This window comes from Lampetra planeri, chromosome 11 (assembly GCF_965212315.1).
Source record: "Lampetra planeri chromosome 11, kcLamPlan1.2.h2, whole genome shotgun sequence".
Taxonomy (NCBI): Eukaryota; Metazoa; Chordata; class Hyperoartia; order Petromyzontiformes; family Petromyzontidae; genus Lampetra; species Lampetra planeri.
The window spans coordinates 13,635,693-13,658,056 of record NC_136117.1 but is presented as its reverse complement, the minus strand read 5'-3'; the positions used below and the strand labels follow the sequence as shown (position 1 = coordinate 13,658,056).

General features: G+C 53.9%; 1 protein-coding gene across 2 annotated transcripts in view; it reads right to left on the bottom strand.

Moving 5' to 3' along the window:
- Positions 1-1,266: 1,266 nt before the first annotated feature.
- The window catches only part of LOC144721349 (solute carrier family 41 member 1-like), a 56,518-nt gene continuing 35,420 nt past the window's right edge, over positions 1,267-22,364 (bottom strand). For both annotated transcript variants that reach the window (XM_078598908.1, XM_078598909.1), the window contains exons 8-12: positions 18,720-18,867; positions 15,526-15,605; positions 15,096-15,230; positions 8,990-9,138; positions 1,267-3,359 (exon numbers count right to left, since the gene is read on the bottom strand). In XM_078598908.1, coding sequence (XP_078455034.1) covers positions 3,174-3,359; positions 8,990-9,138; positions 15,096-15,230; positions 15,526-15,605; positions 18,720-18,867 — 698 coding nt within the window. In that variant the 3' untranslated portion in view covers positions 1,267-3,173. The remainder of the gene's footprint in view (positions 3,360-8,989; positions 9,139-15,095; positions 15,231-15,525; positions 15,606-18,719; positions 18,868-22,364) is intronic.

The window sequence follows — 22,364 nt, the reverse complement described above, 5'->3', positions numbered from 1 at the left end:
GTGTACTACTCTGTACGTGGCGGTTGTACTGACGTGCAGTTCTCCCGTGTTACCGGGAAGTGCCGAAACGTCGGACATCGTTCTTAAACAACGCGCGGTACGACCCCGAAAACGGCCGCGCCGTTCCTCTTTCTCACCGTAATGATTCTCGTTGTAAACGATCACAATGTGATTTGCGGTCATCCTTCTCTAAGATTCAAAATGTACTTTTTTTTTAAACAAACAAAAACGTACATTTGTTAAAACTCCTAAAAGGTGTCCATATCTTCATCACGGACTTGCACCACTAGGTGGGGATGCCCTTCGTGAAATTTAAATCATCCACAATCGTGTAAAAACTTGTCGAGTAAAAGGCGGAACTAAATTCTTCATCGACTCACTTAGTTACCGATGACCGTCCCAGATAAAATACTTCATAGTTTTCACAAGCTCGTCCAAAAAAAAATATATGAAAGTCTTATCGTCATGAATACGAGAACAATTTCAATCTTGCTGGCCTTCAGTCTCTTCAGTAACAATTACCGTCTAGCTTTGTCCTTGGGCTGCGAGAGAGAGCGAGCGAGAGAGCGAGCGAGAGAGCGAGCGAGCGAGAGAGAGCGAGACAGAGTGTAAGAGAGGAGCGAGCGAACGTTACCACAGAAGTGCATGCATAGCGTCGCATGTAATTGCACAGCAGCTGACTTTAATGAGCCAGGAAGGCACACGGCTTGCTTAATGACTCATCTAACTAAAAGGGCCCCCTCTCAGCACGCCATGTCATGATCACCCGAGTGCTCAGAGCTGTTTGCTTGGACACATTCCAGCTTCCTCGGTTGGGTTTGATAAAAAAAGAAAATCTTCCTCCGCGTTTGCGCAGCGCACGACCGCTGTAACCTCACGGCCGCGTGCGAGCGGTGAGCGGACGCCCTGGCGTGCTCCCACCCGGACACGCTGTGACGGCGGACCAATGCCACGGGCGGAAAAGGTCGGCGATTTTAAGGCTTCGACTTCAGAGTCACGTGACAACGATCACAGATGGAGGAATATCTAAAGGAGACTTAAACAAAAAAATTACAACTACCGAGATTCGTGGGAGGCCTTTGCCGAGGCCCGGTGCTCTCTAACACTCACTGGGTCTAACGGTAGCCGGAGTTTGTAGGGCACGGTGCCGTGTCGTGCCGTGCGCGCCTCAACTCTGAGGGCCGCTCCGTGGAGCCTGGCACGGGGCGAGGGGGGCAGTGGGGGGGGGGGGCTCGGGGTCGCCAGTGATGCCGGGTCACCGCTGGGTCACCGCTGGTTCACGTGCGTGCGACGGTGAGGAGGGACGACGGCGCGTGCCGAAGAGGAGGCGGCGTTTCCGTTTGCCCGCTTGGCGGGGCGGACGCGCCGCACTGCGGACGTTCGTGTCCCTCTCTTCACAACTCAGAGCAGCGCACGAAGCCGGCACTATTTGCAGTCCGCGCCCCCCTCCCCTACCCCCGACGGGGCCCTCGATAAGGACGATCCATAACGCTGCTTGCGCACATCTGCGTGCGTGTTTCTCGACAACGATTCGCTGAGATGATTGCGACAATGATGAATTTGCTCACGGCCCCCCGAACGCGCGCGTTGTGCACATGACGAGCGAACGCGACGATACTGACGGAGGGATCTCGAGCGCTAGCCCACGCCGGCTGCCTCCGTGTGCTTCAAAATCGCAACCGGAAACCACGCAAAAACGTAACGGGGTTTGACTCGGGACCGGGTCGGCCGTTGAAACGAGGTGCAACGAACGAAGCGAAAACTTGGGACGCGCCGTCAGGAGCGCGGTGATAGACGGCAGGCCCCTGCTGCCGCGCACCAGCGCTCGGGCTCGCTAATTCGCGAGCGACGGCCGCCGCGGCAACCACGAGCGATCGGAACCTGCGGCGGCGCCGCCCCCCCGACTACGGAATAAAATTTTAATTTGCTTAGCGAGCAACTCGCTGCCTTTCCATCGAGCGTACGATCATTCTCGAGAAGACAGTCTATAAATTGCACAGATTACATTGCCGCTTAATTAAAAACAGCATTTCAATGGAATTGAATTAGCCGATAATCGCTTTAGCCTGCGCCGCGCTCGATCCAGTGACACGTGCTTGCCGCGCGCGCGGCGGTGCCTGCTTCTGCATTTTGCTCGACGCGACCGATGGGGACGCGTCCCCGACACGTCCCCTGGTCTGCGTACCGGCTGCGGCCGTCAAGGCCGGCGACGAGTCCACCCATGCACGAGCGCTCGGGTCCCGCGGGCCAGCTGCGGGTAAGAGCGCCGTGCGTCCCGGGCGAGCGCTTGCCAACCGCGCCAGACCGAGACCTTTAACTCCTCGACGAGGCCGGGGGCTGACCCGTGTCGGTCGGACCGATGCACGCCGTCGCTTGTCCAGACGCGAGCCATCTCGAGAGAGTCCTTGGTCCCCGGGGCGCGAGGAGTTGCGAGAGTTAAAGCGCCGCTCTCAGCTCACGTCGCCAAACTCCGCAGGGTCCCGCGACGATCCTGCAAGTCCCACGGCCTGGAGCTGTGGTGAAGCACGACGGACCGCCAGGGCGCTCCGCCACAGTGGAGCGGACGCACGGCGCGAGCGTCGGCCGGGGGGGAAGGGGAGGGGAACGCTCCACGAGAGACGCACGGTGACAACGTCGGTGGTATCGGTGATGGCGATAAAACAGAGAGTACGTGCAACTCCACGTGATCCGAGATCGCGGTGGCAGCAGGCGTGCGAGACGGCAGCTGAGAGCCGTGGTTTTGCGGACGCGCCTCGGGGCAAGAGGGTCTGGCGCAGCACGGCGCAGCAATCAAGCATCCTTGCCAATCTTCCAAAGTCACTTTAAAAAAAATTACAAAATTAACAACGGGAGGAAAGAATCCTGTTCACGTTAAGTGCTTCTCATTGAGTTGCTTCCTTCCTGGTTTTTTTTTGGTTTTCTTTTTATGATCATTAATATCAACATTATTACTGGCTTGGGTAAATTGACACAATTTTGCTAGTGCACTGAACGTTATGGACAATAAGGTTTTCTTCGCCAGTGGCAGCGGTGGCTGGATAGGGGCGGGGGAACCAGTCAGACGGCCATCGGCGCTGTGCGGGCCTCTCTCCCGTATCCACCGCCGCCACCACGCGGTCACACCGCCCCCCGTCGAGCCGCAACGGTCCCACGTCCGTGCGGCCCAACGCCGTCTAGTCCCCCACGTCGGTGTCACGGTCGCCGATGAGCCAGAGCAGGTGGAAGCTGAGCGCCAGCAGCCCCGTGCCCAGGAGGTCGCCCACGGCCGTGAGGTAGGGGATGGAGAAGTTGTCCGGGTCGAGGCCCCGCCGCCACATCCAGTGCACCATCCAGTCGGCCAGGTACAGCAGCAGCACCACCTGCGGGGGACGGCGGTGGCGCGCGAAACGCCACGCCGTTCCGTGGCCGTCATTTGAAGTTTGGGACGACGTCGCCCGCCGGCCGCGCGCGTAACGGGTCGCGCTAAGACGCCGAAATGTTAAAAGCAGAATTACGCGACCCCCACACCGTCACTCGTAAAAAAAATGTTGTCCCCGACTCGCTCGGGACCGAGCCGTGGGCGGACAACGCGGGCACCCGACAGAGGGCGAGGGCAGCGCCGTCGCGCACAGCGAGGCCTCGCGGGACGACGCCCAAGCGCAAGCTGCTCTCACGGTGGGGAGATGCTTTCGCCGCGCTGTCGGCGTGCGGGTGAATGTGGGCGCGAGATTAAGGAACGCATTTACCGCGTGAAAAGGTCAGATTTGCGCACATCTGCCGAGAATGACATTTACACAGTGCACGAAGACTGCACTAATTTGTGCAGCCTTTGTCCGGGCTGATGTGTGACGGTCAGATCTGCAACATTGCACTGTTTATTTTATCTGAGCATGGAGATAAATACAAAGCTAAAGGTGCCCCGTGTAGCCTACACAGTGCTGGTAGCGAGCACCTAACGAGGGAGTGGTGTGTTAAGCACCGTACTTAGCCGCCTTTGTCTCCCAAGTGATGATGTTTACACAGCACACCGGGCATTAATTTAAGGCTGAGCTGACCTAGAGGAAGCCCCGAATGGGTTCGGACATCCGCCACTGTTGTTTATCTTGAGTAAGAATCAGACTCAAGTCACCAGGTTCGTAGCGCAGTACCGCTAACCACTACACTACCACTCGCGGAGACAAACACGCACACGCACGCACGTCTGGAAGAGCGGAATCGGATTAACTGCACTCGCGCGTGCGTGCACACGGAGCCGCATTGATTTCCGCGGCGAGATCATGTCGAACCAGCGCTGCGGAATTAAGGTATAAGTTAGACGGATTGTTTGCGCGGGTGCGCGAGAATGAGCGTGGCGGCGTCGACGATTCGCTTATCGTGACAGGCGAATACGTCAAGCAAGGTGTTGACCGGGAAAACTGGGAGGAGGAGGAGACTTGTCTGGGGTAAGGGCATTGGGAATAACAATAATAGTACTACTAATAAAAAATAAACTAGGCAGGCAAATGCCAACGCTTACTCGGCACTTTCAGATGCCGTGAGCATGAGAAAAGCCTGCGCGCATAAGCTGACATCATTTAGTCTGTTATTTCTGTTGAGCTTATTTCTGTTTAGGTTATTCAGAAAAACTGATTTTGTGCGAGTGATGTTCTTTTTCTTTTCTCCGGGGTCTGTAAAAATTGTAAAAAAAAAAACAATTGCAAGGGTAACTTGAAAAAAAATTCCCTGTGTGATGAACGTTCACGAGTTGACTTGAAAGGGCAGACAGGGACACAGAAGAGAAATGTATTTAGCATGCCGGCTGTGCGGTCAGGTGGTGGTGATAGTGGGTGCAGTGGTTACCGCACCCTGCTACAGACCTGGTGACAAAGAGCTCGAATCCCAACCCATTTCTCACGTCAGTTACGAGTGATATCTGAACTGTTGAACTTGTTCCTGGGCTCCAACCCCTCACCTCATCACCATCCCACACTGACCAGCGAGGTGAAGCATGGTCAGACGACCCCAATGGCCGACAGTGTGCGGAGCGCCTTTAATCCAGTACCGAATTGACACGCGGCTATAAAACACAATTACAATACATTATAATGTTGGTTGCGGCGAAGGAACACAAGTAGGGAAATATCTTCACCAGTGTTCTTAATAAAAAAAAAAACCCTGCCTCAGAACCACAGAATATACACAATGTGCCAACAATTCAGACCAAGGTCCTTCTTCAGAAACGGAGAACATGTGTTTACAAGTGCACGCCACGTGCGCTGATTGGACATGCCCGCAAGAAGCGCAAGCCATTGCGCGCATGCAGATGTTACAACAAACTGCACGCCCTTAGAAGCGCACACGCAAGACAAAGATCCCCCGTGTAGCCTTAACACTGTTGGGGCAAGAGCTGTTAGCGAGCAGCACCTATGAAGGCCAGCACGCCTTACTGCCTTTGTCTCCCCAGTGGTGTTTACACATCGCACCAGGTACTCATTTGAGGTTGAGTCGACCTAGGGGAGGCCCAGGACCGGTTCAGATACTCGTCACTGGTGTTGACCGTGAGCGGGAATCGAACTCGGGTCGCCGGGTTCACAGCGCAGAGCGCTAACCACTACCGCACACACACGCACACACGCGCACACACGCGCACACACACGCACACACGCGCACACACGCGCACACACACGCACACACGCGCACACACGCGCACACACGCACACACACACGCACACACGTGCACACACGCACACACACATGCGCACAAGCACCGCGTACCCTTAAGAGTATTAAAACTACTTAGGCGTCATGCATAATTATTAGTTTTAACGACACTCGCTATAGCGTGTGGGGGAGTGGAGATGAGGGGGGGGGGTGATAGCAGCTCCGTGCCCTGCGTGCTGCAATTTAACTTTTATTTTTTTCACAAGATCAAACGACGGCCAAGGGCACATCAACATTTCCTGAGCCCCTTTTTTCTTTTTAATTTGTTTTGAAATTACTCTCCAGAGGGCACGCGCGCCCGGGCCGGAGAGAAGTTGATGGTGGGAGACAGATCACAGGCAGAGAGACGCCTCGACGGGCGTGCGGGAACGACAGTAATTGCGGACGCGCCGGGCCTCGCTCTCCGAGCGGATGAGTGTCACGGTGAGAAATTCTGGAAGCGGGGAAAAGGAAAAAAAAAATTATATAACTAAAACTAAACTACAAATGGATCGGAGCTTCGGGCGGATGGGCCGTTTGACGTTTCAATCAAGCTCCGGATAAAAGGGGATCGTGGCGTTTCCCGACGCCGTCAACGGCACCTGAAACATTGCGGTCGCTTACTTCCTTTTGCAACGTTCTGCAGCTGTTGGGAAGTCAATCGGTGTGACCTCAAAGGTCCAATCCGCCTCTCATAATTTCCCACGTCTGCCGAGGTCTTTTCCCTTGTTTACACGGTGAAGATGTTCTTCAAGGTCACTCTTACGCAGTCCCATCATCACCGTCATCATAAGGCTTCGGAGGTCCTTCATCTTCACTTTCGTCATATATATTACATCCCCACCCTTGACGACGACCTTCGGGGTGCCACTCCAATACCTCTCACCAATCGCAATCTCCTCCACCTTCAATTACGCAAGACAGCTATAGAGATAGACGACCTTTATTTAAACCGGGTGAGAGGGCCGCCGAGACTAAAAGCCTCTTTTTCAAGGCAGAACCTTCGAGATTTAACCACTCATGGTCCGTGTGAAAGAAAAAAAAATGCACACGGATCCATCGCTTGATTGATGTCCTCCATTAAACCAGGTGAGAGCCCATTGACTTTCATTATCTACTTGGTGGCGGAGACGTCGGCATCTGGGAGAACGGAGCCGTTGCGCATATCAACTTGTGGAACGACGCGGCCCGGGGCTCTTCAATTCACGTCGATTCTCGCGCCCGCAAGTTGCACGCGTCGTCAAATCACCGCGTGTCAGAATCGATTATTGCCAATGCGTACGAGAGTCGTAGCTTTCATCCCAAAAACAGATTGTAGTCGCGCTACAGGGGCAAGCAAATGCATATATCAATAACCCAATTACAGAATCTACGACTAACTATTTACCAGGTGAGGCCCTACCGAGCTATTACAGCTGTTTTACAGAAGCGACCTGGCCACAAATGATAGCATGACGAAGTGGCTTATCACGCGGAAAATTGTAGCAGCAGCCAAATACTCCGAACGTACACATCGATTCGAAATGTGCAGGAAAAACCGAATCAAACCGCTCCTGTTATCCCACGGCGACCGACTCAATCGGTCTATGGGGCTGAACCGAATTAATTGGGGACAACTTAGCTTCGAGTCGATTTGACCTTTGTAGGATTCCGAGAGCCGCGATTCCGGCAGGCGAGTGTCAGATTCCCGTGAAACGATAACGTCACGGGGATTGGGGGGGGGGGGTTGGGGGCGGGTGGGGGGCGGGAGGGGACCTTTATGGCAGCAGCTTTTTGCAGCAGACGGCACGATTTGTTAACCTCCCCGCAGAGATTCGCCGGAGCAGCTGCTGTGAGAACGGAGGGCCCCCCGCTCTCCGCAACAAGCCGGCCCGGGCGGCGAGCGCCCCCGACCGCGAGGCGAGTAATGGGATTCATTAATCCCACCGCGAACCCAGGGAGCGCCTCATCGAGATAGGGCCATCCACCTCGTGACAATGGGCGCGGCGCAACCGTTTCGGGGACCTTTCGCCGCGCATGATAAACTGGAGAGAGCGCCCCGTGAGAAGATACGCCGCCGCAAAGGCGAGCGCTGGCAGATTGCGGGGTTTGGAACTCGGCGCCACTGAAAAAGGCAATAGATAAAAAAAATGTAATGTCTACCTTTCTAGTTTTATGCCAAGTTTATCCCGATTGCGCTATCCTTTGTCACGTCACGAGATGAAGAATCCGTTCGGTTTCGCTCACAGAGCAGTGCGACGTTTTGAAGTTGAAGAATGGCACGCGGAAGTGGGTATCGCAGAGCTACCGCCAAGATCCCTCCACGTGACCTTTGGCCCACACACTGAGGTGCAGAAATGTCACGCCCTACCCGGCTACAGAGAGTAATGTTTCGTCGCATGCCAAACTGTTTTTTTAACTCTCAGACTGGGAATTTTGCCAAATTAAGTGCTGAACCAAATCTAATGTGATGGCTTTTTTTTATGACGAGCAGTCACCAGTGCCCGAGATGAGAACATCCATCTGACTGCCGCTTGACAACCCGGTTTAATCACAGGCGACTGCCTGGTTTGGAACCCAGGACGTCAGCGGTGCCAGCGCAGCGCTCTCACTTCTGAGCCACCCGGCCACCTCACCAAAGGCAACTCCTCCGCCGCGTCGCGCACTGCCGTTATATTTTCTCTGCTCCTTCCCCCGCCTCCCCTTCAACGAGCCCCTCTTGCGGCGTGTACTGAGCCGCCATTGTATACGCATGCTTTGAAACGCTCAACTGTATTGCACCGTAGATGCTTTCACAATGAGACGCACAAAGTGTTTGCGGCAACACTGATGCAGCAACAAGATAAACAATTCAGCTGTAAAGCACAGAGGAGATCGTACCGAGGACCTAGTTCCGTCGGGGAGTAAGCTCCACCTCGGGTTTTGCATTTGCAGGCATCACAAGCCGGTGATTGAAAGCAGATGCAATGTTTAATGCACTGCTGGGTGCTGCCTGGGCTGGGACCAGAACTGTTCTCACCGAAGGAAACTGCGTGGATTTCTCCGCCTGCAAAAACCCGAGGCGGGCGGAGCTCACTGGCCGACCTGAACTCGAGCCACGGCGCGCCACCGGCATCGACTCCCGTCCCGCGCATGTACTCACGCACACGTGCTCGCACACACACGCACACACACCCACGCACACACGCGCACACACACGCACACATGCTCGCACTCGCACACACACATGCTCGCACACACGGACGCGCACACACGCACGCGCACACATGCTCGCACTCGCACACACTCGCACACACGCACGTACACACACACGCACACACACACACACACAATCGCCCCACGCTCTGCGCACCTGCAGCAGCGCCGCCATCAGGTAGAAGACGATGAAGATGGCGGTGAGCGTCGTGTGTCCACCCTGCATGAAGTTGATGGTGTAGAGGAAGACGAGGTGGCCCGGCACCACGAGCAGGAAGAGAACGCGCGCCGACCGCGAGTTCACCACTGGGGGGGGGTCATAGGAGGGGTCGTGAAAGGTCAGGGGTCACAGGTCAGGGGTCGTCGCAAGGGCAATGCTGAATGCTGCTACCACTGCTGCCATTCGTGGTTCAAAACAGCCCAATGGCAATGACTGGAGCACAAAGTCAATCAATCATTCATTGAGTAATTCATGACACCGAGTTGAAAGGTTGCGGCGGCTTAGGCAGCCCTTCACCCAGCAGCAGACTGATCAAGGCCGATGATGATAATTATGACGACTTAAAATGTCTTTCAGGTGAAACGTGTGATAATCCATTGCACTGTTGCACGTTGTGAAATTGCGCTGGAATCCCATTAATCGTTTTCAAGCATCAATGACCGACTGAATGAATCTAAACAGCCCCCCCCCACCCACCCCCAGCTTGCCGCTATATTCCTCGGCCGCGTGTCCTGGGCTGTGCGACGCGAGTTTGAAGTTTCGTCGATGACAACGGGAATATAAAAATGAGGGTCACGCGCGACATCACTGCGCCCAAGTAATGTCACCGCGACTCCCACCCCTGTGCGTTTCGACACGTCAATTCGGGGAAGTTATTAGAGCGCGATAAAGGAACCTGTCACTTTTCACATTCGCGTCCTTTTACTCATTGCACAGCCCGAGTGACACTCAGCCGAGAAAAGAAAAAAAAACACCAACTTAAAAAAAGGGCAGGAAAAGTTTGTATACAGTATACAAAACACAAACATCCCCAGTGTAGCCTTTCAAGAACCGTTGGGCAAGTGCTGATAGTGAGCACCTATTAAGGGTCGGCATGGAACACTTGAAGCCCTGCGGCCAGCACCATGCCCAGCTGCCTTTTGTTTCCCCCATTGACGATGTTTACACATTGCACCGCCGAGTGAAGGCCCAGGGCCGGTTTCAACAATCGGCACCCACGTTCGCCGTGGCCGGGAATTTCTCTCAAGCCGCCGTGTTCGTAGCGCAGCGCACTAACCACGACAGGAAAACTTTCTCACGGTACAAAGACAAAGATTCCCCCCCGTAGAGCTGTTGGTGAGCGCCTATGAAGTCCGGCACGGCACACGAAGGCGGTGGGTGGCCACCACCATTTTACCACGCCCGGGACCGGTTCGGAGATCGCTCGCCACTGATGTTAAGACGCGGTCAGGAATTGAAGTCGTGTCGCTGGGTTCGCCGCATACGGAGCGAACCGCTACGGGAAAACTGCATCGCAGATGTTATCAATCAGATGTTGATTACCCAGCGATATCAGTTGTACTGGAATCAATCACACCCGATGTGAAATGATGGGATGCCAACGTAAGTACAACCTTATTTCACTGGACTTAATTTGTGAAGAGTTAATGTGTTTTTTATTTTGTTCCCGTAAAATCCTTTGCTTGTTGTTCAGCTCTCTGTTGCCACAGAAGCATTGAAACTTACAAGCATTCTCACACCTGGCCCTGAATGGAACACACTTAACCGAATTGTTATTTTACAGCACGGTTAAAGTTGTAGATCGCGGGTGCCAAAAGCGTTAAAGTTGATATTCATCGGCGTCGACTCGCTCAAAATTGCACTGCCATCCGATTGCACCCAGAGTGAGCATAATACGCATTTCAATATTTAATGCGAAAATAAAACAAAACAATTCCCGGCCCCACCACAAACGTACACGGTGATGGAAACACAAACCGTCCCACCGTCTCGACGTGGAAATTATAATAATAATAATAAAAAAATGTGCACACGATGACACCAAAACTAAAAAAGAAATCAAGAGCAGTTAAGTCAAACCTGCACGGGTTATCAATCGTGCGTGCCACTGCGCCCACAACCTGCAGGGATTTACAAGCGGGCGAGCGGGCTGGCGAGTATTTCACTCGATTGATTATAAAGTAGTAAACGTTCGTCACGCGTTACAGTGAGCGCACCGGCCGTGCCGGCGCCAGCTAAAGGCGGTCAGAGGAACACAACACGTCGTTCCTGTAACTAACGTTCTCCTTCCGGGCCCACGGAAGACGCGATTGGCTGTTAAACGCCCTCTTTTTTTCATCACCATTATCATCATCGCGCACGCGCTTAAAAATCAATACGCGTTGCGTACGCGTTCCTGCCCAAACAATGTAATAAATCCGCGGCACAATTAAGAGAACGGCGGAGCCAAGAAAAGCGTTTAATGTCTTTGTGGTGCCCGCACAGCAGACGCACGCTTATATATTACACAAATCGCGGGGTCGCTATTTGTGTCCAACAGCGATGAATTATTACGCGAGAGTCGAACCTGTCATCGAGATTGCCATTTAACGGTTCCCCCGAGATGAAGGCGGAGGGAATTATTGTGCGATGGACGTCACGTTTGTAACCCAGAGGCACTCGTTTATAATATGCGGTCGCCGCTTGTTTTTCGAACACCTCCATTATAAAACGTGGGCCCACCATTTGGAATCAATTCCAGGCTGCGGGAAACAGATTTAAGATGTTGCACGTGTTCTCATCTTAGCAGCTGGAGACCAATTACACATGCACAGAGACTACGTTTGCCTAAGGCGGGCCACAGGTAAATTGGCCTACCTTGCGGTGCGATTGTGCACGCGAGATTACAAATGATCGCGTGACCTTTGAACCAATCAGACTGGAATAAGAATACCAAGGCAAGGAAACCATTTCTATAAGGTCCCCAGTTGTCTGTTGAGCCTCTTTCACACCGTACGTAGCCAACCGTGCTCATTGGAGGTGCGAGGCTGTGCCCATCTCCCCCGTTTAAAGTGGTGCCAATTCTACACTCCTATGGCAGGGACATGTCGATCCAAAAGACAACCCCACTATTGACTTCCCCACAAAGTGGTAGTTATTTAATCGACCCTGGACGGATGATGGGCTGAGTCAACCCGCGACCAGGGCTTGAACTCGGAACCTTCCGATTACGAGCCACTCCCCTCACCACTGAGGCACCCCGGATGATTCCTCTTTCGTGCGTTGTTGTTGTTGTCGTTGTTGACAAACGTGTTGAATATTTGCCATCTGTGCTTGTGCACCACTGCTAAGCCCTGCACCGCCACCGCACGTCTGAATGTGCACAAAGTGCCGTGTGCGATCGTACATATATCTAGCGCGTGTCAACGCCTACTGTATGAATTTTTTTACTGCTTTCGCATTCGATAACGGCAATTTATGATGCAATGGATTTTCTGACGGAACCTTTTTCCCCAACCGCCCCCCGTCCCAGTTCCCTCCCCTCCAAGCCGCCCTCCCACCCCCCCAATTTTCACATTACAGGTTTTACATGGGGTGTGGCTGTGGGGGCGAGGAGCCTACAACGTGAACGCGCGGCATCCCTGACACCTCCTCTCGTTCACCACGCGCGCCACAATCTCCCGTAACGCCCCGGCGCCTCGTTCATCATCGTAATGAACAAACCTCTTCGGCCGCCAATCCTTTCAGCATTAATATATCAAAAGGCTCGTGGAAAATTCCACGTGCACAGAGGGCCGTCAATAATATTCCATCTCTCAAGCCTCGCCGCACGCCCGCCACCCCCCCCCCCACCCCCGCTTTGAGAAAGAGGAGAGAAAAAAAATCTAAATAAGAAAATCCCGCCATTGTGTTGTAAATTAGCGTTCAGCACAAACGCACGGCGACCCAATTGCTTTAACCCCGTTGCGTCTTCCGCGTCGTTCGTCGGCGCCGTTCGTTTCGTCCGCCCGGGAAATCGCTGGATCCCGATGTCGCCTGCTCCCGATCGGGCCGCGTCAGCCGCGGTGTGGTGCGTCGGCGACGTGACGGACGGACGTGACGGAAGGGTGTGACGGTGGCCGTGCCCGTCTCGGACAAGCGGCGTTAGAGATCAAGAGGGCGTTGCGGCGACATCAGCGGCGTCGGCGGCAGCGCGCAGGCACAGTCACGACGCATCTCGGCGCTGCCAAAACCCAGTCGTCTTCTTAAATAATGAGTCGCGAGCCAAACTCAACGGCCACCCACGGCCCACCAGTGACGACAGCTGCTCAACGTTTCCTGCACGGAATATATGCGTCCGCGTTCCCCCCAATAGCCCCCCCCCCCAACCCCCGCAACACCCACCCTCTGGGACAAATTTCCACATCAGCGGTGCATGTAAATTCCAATTTGTGTGTGGTCTAATGTGAGCTATGCGCTTTTCCGGCACTCCGATTTTAATTTAAAATTCACGGCTGGGCAAGTCAGATGCAAAGGTGCGTGTGCAGAGGCGCGTTTACCTTTTCTCCAATTCGTTTAGAACCGCCAGCAGCTCATTAATTAAGGCTTAGCTTTGGACTGGAGGTGATGCGTTTTTCATTTTCATGGCCCTGTTATTATTGCGCGCCTGACCGCAGCTTAGACACAGTACATCAGGCAAGGGGTTGTTCATTGTGTTTCAGCCCTCGCGTGCTTCAAGGTCCGCGAGTATAATAATAATAATAAAAATAGCGGCAACGAGAATCCGTCACGGGATCGGCTAAAATTGCAGACCTCTGGGTACAATTATTTTGTGACGGGCACGTTTGTAAGCGTGTTTTTTTTTAGTGGTGTTGGGTAAGATTGCCGGTGTCTGTCAGTACGCTGAGGTGTCATTCCCCTGGTGTGAGTCGACTGATATGTCAGCTTGCTGGCGTGCCATCGGACTGGTGCGTCAGCCCGCTGGCGCGTCAGCCCGCCGGTGTGTCAGCTCACTGACGTGGGAGCTCACTGGTGTTGTCAGTTGACCAGTGTGTGTGTGTGTGTGCCCAATTGTGTGTGCATGCGCAATTGCGTCGGCTCACTGGTTTTCTATTCCGCCGGTGTGTCAGCTCACTGCAACGTCAGCTCAGTGTCAGCCCACTATTGTGTGTCGTATGCACGTTGCACTTCTTTCGCACCATACGTAGCCAACCGTGCTAAAGGGAGGCGCGGCGAGCGGAAGTGCAGTAGCTAACGCACAGCGCTGCGGAGCCGGCAACACAAGTTCGATTCCCGCTCATGGCCAATATCGGTGGCGAATATTGTAATCGGTCCTGGGCCTTCCCTAGGTCTACTCAACGTTAAATGAGTACCTGTTGCGGTGTGTAGACATCACCACTGGGCAGTCGGAGGTGGCCGGACGTGCCACGCCGCACCCCTCGTGTGCCGTGTTTGCCTCCGTAGGTGCTACTCGCTCACGGCACTTGCCCCAACAGTCTGTTAAAGGCTATACGGGGGATCTTTGTCTGTGTGCTCACACCAGATTCCACCGCACGGCTCCCCAGGCTTCAGGAGCTGCCAGAGCCATCACTGGGAGCAATCTTGCGCCGCAAACGAGGCCAACGCCACAGCTTATCTGTCCATTTCGCGCCCGATCGATACCAACTGGCCCCCCATCACTCAGGGCCTCCCAGCCACGGGATGAGTGCTTTTTCTGTCATCATAGAAATCGTTATTAGTCAAAAATAATAAAACATCTCACGGCTCCCTTGTCAATCCACTGCTGGATGCAGGCCATCCCCAGGCCATGTCGGTTGTGTAGATTGCCTGACCATACTTCACCATCCTGGCGATTCTGGGCTGGTAAAGGGTGGTGGGGAGGTGGGGGAGGGAGGGGCCACGGACGGATTTCCCTGCACTGTCCTCTTCTGACCACCACGCGGAGCCCGCTGTTGGCTACGGCAAGCACGATCGAGGCTTACCCACCCCTGCTGAGCTTCTCAGGTGTGTTCTGGGTTATGTCCTCAAAGGCTGACATAATATGCCGAAGGAAGAAAAAAAAAACTTCATGAGTCTCCACCCAAAACTGTGGATTTCTCGAATGCAAGAGAGGCCCTGGAAGCACGGGGGATCACTGGGGAGTACGGGGGAGTCGGGGGACACGGGGTCTCAAGGGGACATGGGGGACTCGGGGGACACGGGGGACGCGACTGAAGCGCAAGGCGGCAGGACACTCACAGAGGACACTGGCGACAGGCGGAGGCGGAGCAAGGGCCCCCACAGACCCTTCTGGTCCCCCACGTACCTCCGCTGCAGAATGTGCGGCAGGGCGTGGGGCACGTGGACTTGACCTCGTCCGGCAGGATACCGGGGAGGCTGCGCAGGTGCAGGTAGGTGGAGATGCGGCTCGCCTGCACGGCGACCAGGTTCCCGCCCACACCTGCCGGGTGCGGGACAGACAGACAGACGGCGAGAGAGAGACGGGGCACTGAGCGGAGTCGACCGCCACCCTCCGCCGTGCGTGGGCCAGAGAGGGTCACCGGAACGGAACTCAGGCGTAGCTCGGTGATATCCGCTTCCGTGGGCCATTCTCCGACATGAAGGGTTGCGTATCGGAGGTGGAGGCTCCGCGTCGTGCCGCCGTGACGCTGCCCATGGCGCAATCCGAGTCGGTAGGACAAAAAAAACCAGTCCCGCTCAGCCCCAAGAGAGAAGGCAGGCCGGTCCCTGCTCACCGTTGATGACGGGCGTGAACACGGCCATCCCCGCGAAGTTGGGGTCAGACACGGTGCGGTCGAGGATCAGGCCCCCGATGCTGTGGACCGGACATTCAGGGAGGGGTGGGAAAAGCGGTGAGCAACGCGGCAATTGGCGGTTGGAACTCGCCCGGCCGTGCGACACGCTGACAGCACGGGTTGATAAAGGGGAGCCGATTCGAGGGTAATTTCACCGACGCTTCTACACTGGCAAGACGTCTTGGCGCGAGTACCCACACTTTACCCCACCGCACGCGGCCTGCTCATCGACAGGCTGCGGCGCAGACGTTGCCTATCCTATTAACTGCCGCCCCCGGGAGGCGAACGAATTCCGATTAGGGATTTTTAAACATTTAATTGGTTCTCCGGCCGTGATTGAGCGGCAGAGTGAGTCCATATGTTCCTTTCCATCGCAGATGGGGCCGGAGCTGGGTTTTGGGTGGGAAGGGCATTCTGGAAAGTGGCAGTTTGCGCGCGCGTGTGAAGTTCACCCCGTGACCACGCCAACGCGGCACAACAGACGCGGGCGCTCGGTATCCGCGTTAACGATGGAGATCAATTCAAGAGAACGAAGTGCAATGCACGTTGCCGCTCCCAATTATTTTTTGCAGAAAGCAATTATTTTTGTTAAAAGCCCTATGGAAAGTAAAACAGATCAGACGGAAGTCACTTTTAAAAAAGGTGGCTCATCTCGAGCTGCACATCATAAGGAACAGCACACGTGGCACAGCTTTGAGAATAAATGCTGGGGAAAAGTGAGAGGGTTATGAACAAATATACTTTGCAAAAATCAGCCAGACATTTTGGTTTCAATTATGAAATCGCAGAAACGGTGACTTCCATCTCAAGCGAGCATTTGAGGCGGTGCTCATCTCCTGAGCGAGTTATGGCACTTCCACATTCCTATGGCAAGAGGCGTCTACCCAAAGGACAACAACGGTAGACTTCATCACGAAGTGGTCCTGATTTTATCAACCCTAGAGGGATTAATCAACCCCCAATCAGGGTTTGAACTCCCAACCTTCCCGTTGCGAGCCGCCCGCTCGCTCTACCACCCAGCCAAAAAGTATTCGCGCAAAGTTACGTAACTTAGCATGTTCCAAATACGGAATCGTACCTCTTTGATGATCAATCCTGCAATGGTTTGCTGTGATTTACACATTTGTTTGCACAGCGGTGGCCAGAACACAACCGCCGATAATCGGATAAATCCATCACGCGTCACTTATTTCCGCTTGACACTTATTCGCTTGTGCCCTGAATGCATTTATGACAAAACGTGAAGGCCGTTGACATTTTTATCGTTGTTTGCGGTCGAAAATGGTAGTTCAACGAAGTTGGCTTGTCACATAGAAATTTACAGCAGCCAAATACTCTTAAACGCGCGTTTCTAAATGTGGAGGCAAAAACCAGAGGACCCAGGGAAGAATCCACGCGACCACGGGGAGAGACGCCGCAACTACAAATACACAGGCATCAGGGTAGGGATCTTACCCACGACCGCTTGTATGCTAGGCGAGGTAGTTAACATCTCGCCACCATGGGATGTTAACTACTAAAACACAAACATCTCCGCACGCAAGACAAGCTGTGGGAAAACGAGCTAGGCAGTAATGGTAATGATAAAATAATAATTGTCATAATTAATTAATGCCGTCTACACCCCAGGCCAACACGAAACCCCGGCCGACACGGGCGCCGCCCAAGCGGCTGTCGCGCGCGACAAAAATTGGCAGCGGCCGATTAAAACCGCTGATCAATCCCGATGCTTGAAAGCTTTTAAAGCGCCGTCTCGTTAGGTTGCGCGTGCGGGGGAGAATTCACGAGGCCGGTGTTCCCGTTGACGCGTTTGGTAAGATTAAGCATCATGAGCAGAGAAAGATTTATTTTTTTATATATATATATTTGTAAACCAAAAAATATTTTGCCCAAAAACGTTTGGTTCTCACGTAGCGGTGTCAACGTTAAACTGCATCCACGTTATCCGTTTTCTTCTCGTTTTAGCTGATCAATTGTGGAAAGTGTGGTGGCCAGCGACGCAATTATTAGGCACATTTACCGTAGCTTGTTTTTAATATATATAGGCGCTGGATCGGTGGATGTACCTAATTTTTATTGCATGTTAATGTGAAACAGGGCATCGACAGATGTGCCAGCGGCAGGCACAGCGCAGATATTGGTTATGGACTAAAGCTTCAATCCTAATTGGGTAAGATATGCTCCCACGCCTGACTACGGCGATGGGGAGGTGCTCACTCTATTAAGCTGCTTCGCAGCAGCAATCCCCGAAGAAATCAAACCCACGCGCTAACGGCCACGACGCAAAAGAATAAAAAAAAACAGCAAGAAGAACAACCGTAAACGAAAGAAAGAAAAAATCAAACCGACCTTCCTGCACAGTATTGCTGATCGCGGTCCCGATAAAAAAAAAATATATATTGATTGGTTTCTAAGCGTGACGGAACGAAAATGAGCTTAGAACATAAAGCTCGGCGCAAAATCTATAACTCGTGGTGCCAGAGCAGATTAGAGAGCGCCGCGCGCTCCCGCAGGCCGGATCCCCCGCACGCGCCCGTGCACCGTGGCAGCGATGGCTGCACCTCCGAGTTCACCCTCGCGGCGATTCCCCGACCGCGACCTCCGGAACAGCGAGTCGGCTCGGCACCGGAGAAGTTTGAGAAACTCTGGCACCGAGTGCCGGGGCTGCCGATCTGCCGCGTGCCGCGAGGTCGGAGGGATCGCGAACGGCAAGAAGCGCGATTGGGAACCCGTGACACCGGTGCTGTCATCGTGCCCGGCACGTCACCGTTGGGAACAAGGCCACGGGAACGGGGCGGGCAAAGAGACGCGTGTGGGCGCGTCCGCCGAGCGTCGTCGCCCCCGACGCCTCGTTTAAAACGAAGCTCCGTGGCGTTACACACGCAGTACGGCGACGTCACGTGACACGCAAGGCATGATGGGGACACCGATCCTGCGGTCGCAATCGCGAATTTTGGCCACCCAGACGTCGCCTTGCGCGCGCTCAATCGTCCGCGCTTGTTTCCAGCCTGCCACGCCCCCTTTTCCATCTGACGGGTTTCTCAGAGTTTACGGAGAGCGTTACGCGGTCGGTGGCCGTGGTGGGATGGGCGTGGGCGAAAGCAGCAGCAGTGACCGCCGGCGCGTGATCGCACCTGCTGATGGTCATGGCGATGATGACGGGCTCCCAGCCCGAGTAGAGGACCTCGCGTGTCTGCGGGCTCCTGCGTGCCACCATCACCCACAGCGGCGTGAGCACCACGAAGAGGCCGCACACGAGTGGCGACACGAACTTGAACACTTCTGCGGCACGGAGATACGCGAAACACACACGGAACACGCGCGCGTGCGAGGTCAGGTCGGTTCGGGAACTCCCTGGGTAAGCGGCATTGTGGGGGCACCATCGTTACCGCAAGGACCAGCCGCGGTTCAAGGAGAAGACCCCTCTCCGTCACGGCCATCCGAGCGCATCTCACGATGGGCAATAAATTCTGGCTTGTTTTAATTTGTTTGGAAACATATCCTCGTGCGTTATGTTAGTTTGGTTTGCATTTATCTTGCACCCGACGTTGTAGCCTTCATTGATGTTGTCTGCCAAGCCGAGTCGCCCTTGAATATGAGCTTCTTAGCTCCTAATGTTCAGTCCTTTGCGTCTATCCGCTGCTGGATAGAGGCCGCCATATGCTGCGTCACTCATGGGCATTGATTCACCATACTTCACCGCATTGGTCGGCACGGGTTGGCGACAAAGGGGGTTTGTGGCTCCAGGATCCGGGTTCGGATAATGCTCGCCCACCGACGTTAGCCGCGGACGGCAGTTAAACTCGGGTGGCCGGGCTCACAGCGCGGTGCACGCAAGCCGCTGCGCCCCGGCCCCAGTGCCGGATTAAGCTAGTGCGGGGCCTGTAGCATATCTAGCTACTTTTGCTCCTAGGATAATCTGGCACTGCCCAGCCCTCTCCCTGCCAAGTTGTTTTTCGGATGAAATCCCTCTGGATGCTTCTCAGAACTCAGTCGCGAAAAGAGACTCCAGTCTTAATGGGTTTCTCGTCTGGTTGTGAATAAGGCTTATAAATGCAGGAAACAAGTGTTTTTTTCCAAAAATCCTTGAGGATGTGTGCGTGTGGGAGAGAACGAGAGTAGCAGGGGAAAACCCAAGAATGCGATGTGATCACGTTCAAAAGTATGCACGGAGGCCATCAACTTAGTCAAGTAAAATAAGCATGTTTTTATTGTATTTTTTGCAAATATCAGCTGTGCGTGATTGTGCAAGTTTACACGAGAGGAGGGCTGGTGCGGTGACGAATAACAGCGGCGAATATATTCGAACCGGTCCTGGGCCTCCCCTAGGTTGACTCGGTGCGGTGTGTAAAGGTCAACACTGTGCATGGTGTTCTCCACGCAATGTCTTGTGCGCCGCGCCGGCCTTCGTAGGCCCTCGCTAACCTCTCTCGCCCCAACAGTCTATGTTGGCTATAACAAGGAGGCCCTCTGTGTTTATTTGCGTGAATAATACGATCGCAGAAAATGCATTTGTTGGCAAGAGCAAAGAGTCGATTATACTGTGGGTTAAATAAACAATCGCAGCAATTTTCAGACTCCGTAAAAACACATGACCCAACCAGGCACAAAAAATCGCAAAGTCTAGACACCCATCCAGGCCAATATCAGACCACACATCAAAGCGTAACACTGTCTGAAGTGCTCGGGGCAATTTGCTTACTTAACAAGATCGGCACGGCTCCACTTTCCCAGCAGTTACCCGATGCCCTCTCACGACCGAGCCTCCACCCCGGCAGGAATCGAAGGAAGGCCCGAAAATTCCCGCTCTGTTACTGAAGCCGACCGCTTGCACATTACGCAAGAAAAATGAGCTGCACCCACACCCCCCATGTGCACATTCCTTTTTTTTTTGAAAGCCCGACAACCAATTCGATGCCAATCATTTTTTTTTACTCGCAAAACTGTATTATGCAGTGTGTGTTTAACCGTTCGTCAAAGCTGCTGCTTGATGATTCTAACATGGGATTTTTTTTTGTGATGCTCGTAAACTGCTTTTGCGAGGTCACAGCCACGCAGAAGAAAGCGATTCTCGCGGTGCCGGGCTCGGTGAGGCCACAGGAAGGAAACGAATCTGCTGAAGCGTCTAGGGTTTTTTTTTTCTTCTTTTTTAACCCTCCTGAAACCGCCCACACTCACCCGACCCGGCTCCTGGGACCTCGATGGGCAGAAAGAGCCTTTTGGTGGGATTTAATTCGGGCGAGCGAGCGGGAAGGCTTGTGGTCGCCTCATTTCCGCTGCACAGCTTATGCCACTTACGTCTCATCCCCACACATAATTCGCTTTTGTAGGTGTGCGCACGCGCGCACCCAACCACGCACGTACACACACGTTGGCATCTACGTATGCACGTACAAATACACACGCACGCACACGCAGGCACAAAGACAAAGACCTCCTTTATAGCCTTTCAATGACTGCTGCGGCAATTGCTTTTAGCCAACATGGCACACGTGGGTGTGGTTGACAACATCACTCCCAAGCCGCCTTTGTCTCCACAGGTACTCATTTGATGCTAAGTGGCCCTAGGGGAGGCCCAGGACCAGTTCGAACATCTGCCACTTTTGCCGGCCGTGAGCAGGAATCGAACTCGGGTCACCGGGTTTGTGGCGCAGCGTGCCAACCGCGACACTACCACTCCCCACACGGATTCACATGCACCCACGCACGCACGGACGCACGGACACACACAGAAACACGCCGCCCCTCCCCCCCCCCGTAGAATCCCTCCTACGTCCCCGCGCTCCTCTCAAGAGTCCGACCGGACCGACGCCTGCTGGGGGCGGCAGAGGCGGCGGCAGCGGTGGCATGCGGCAACGATTGCGTTCGGCGCTGGTCGTCCCGCAGGGAGGGGGGAGAGCCCCTTTAGTTGGCCGGGTACCCCGGGGGCACGGCCATCGTGGCTCACGCAGCAACGCACCGAATGAGGCGAAAAGTTTTGGCAAAATGTTGCGTATTTTTTCACGCCGTCGGTTGGCGACTCGCGATGGGAGCCGAGCTCCCGCCGTGGCCTGGAATGTTATTTTTTTAATGTACAGTAAATGTCACAAACATGTTTTGTAAGCGTTTACTTTAATGGCTTCCTTATGTGGTTGGTGCAAAGGTTATGGACGTGGAAATTGGTTTGTGTTCTCAATTGAGTTTCTTTTTTTAATGCTAAACGCCACGCGCAACAATTTGTGGTTTCAAAGCGCTCCGTGGTGGAATTCTGACCGAGTGGCTTTGAGCACTACAAGGCTAAAGAATTCTGGGATTGGTGGAAACGTTGGAAATAAAAAAGATTAAAGTCTTTAAAATCCTCTTCTACACATATAGCTGAGTCAGCTCAAGTCTCCTGCAAATCTCTTCACTCGTGTGTGGCCACCCCCACTCCGAGTCTCTCCTCTCTCCCCGCCCGCTGTGAAAACAGACGCTGCTCTTCCGTGCCGCAGCATCGAGGCCCTGGTGGAGCGTCCTTCCTCTTGCCTCTCCTCATCTCTCCTGACCCACCGTTCCCATGTCTCCCTTCCTCTCCCCCCATCCATCCCCTTTTATTCCCAATTCTCTTCACTCTTCCATCCCCCGTTCCCTTTCTCATTTTCCATTCATTAAAACCTTGACTCTACTTCGCTTCCCGTTTAAAGTGCTTAAGCAGCTGAATCTCAGTAAACTCAAACGCAAGAACCTAACCGTTTCTGCTTGCTTATACGAGTCGCATGTGGTATGTTTGCCTTGGACATACATTGCCGACGTGGACACAC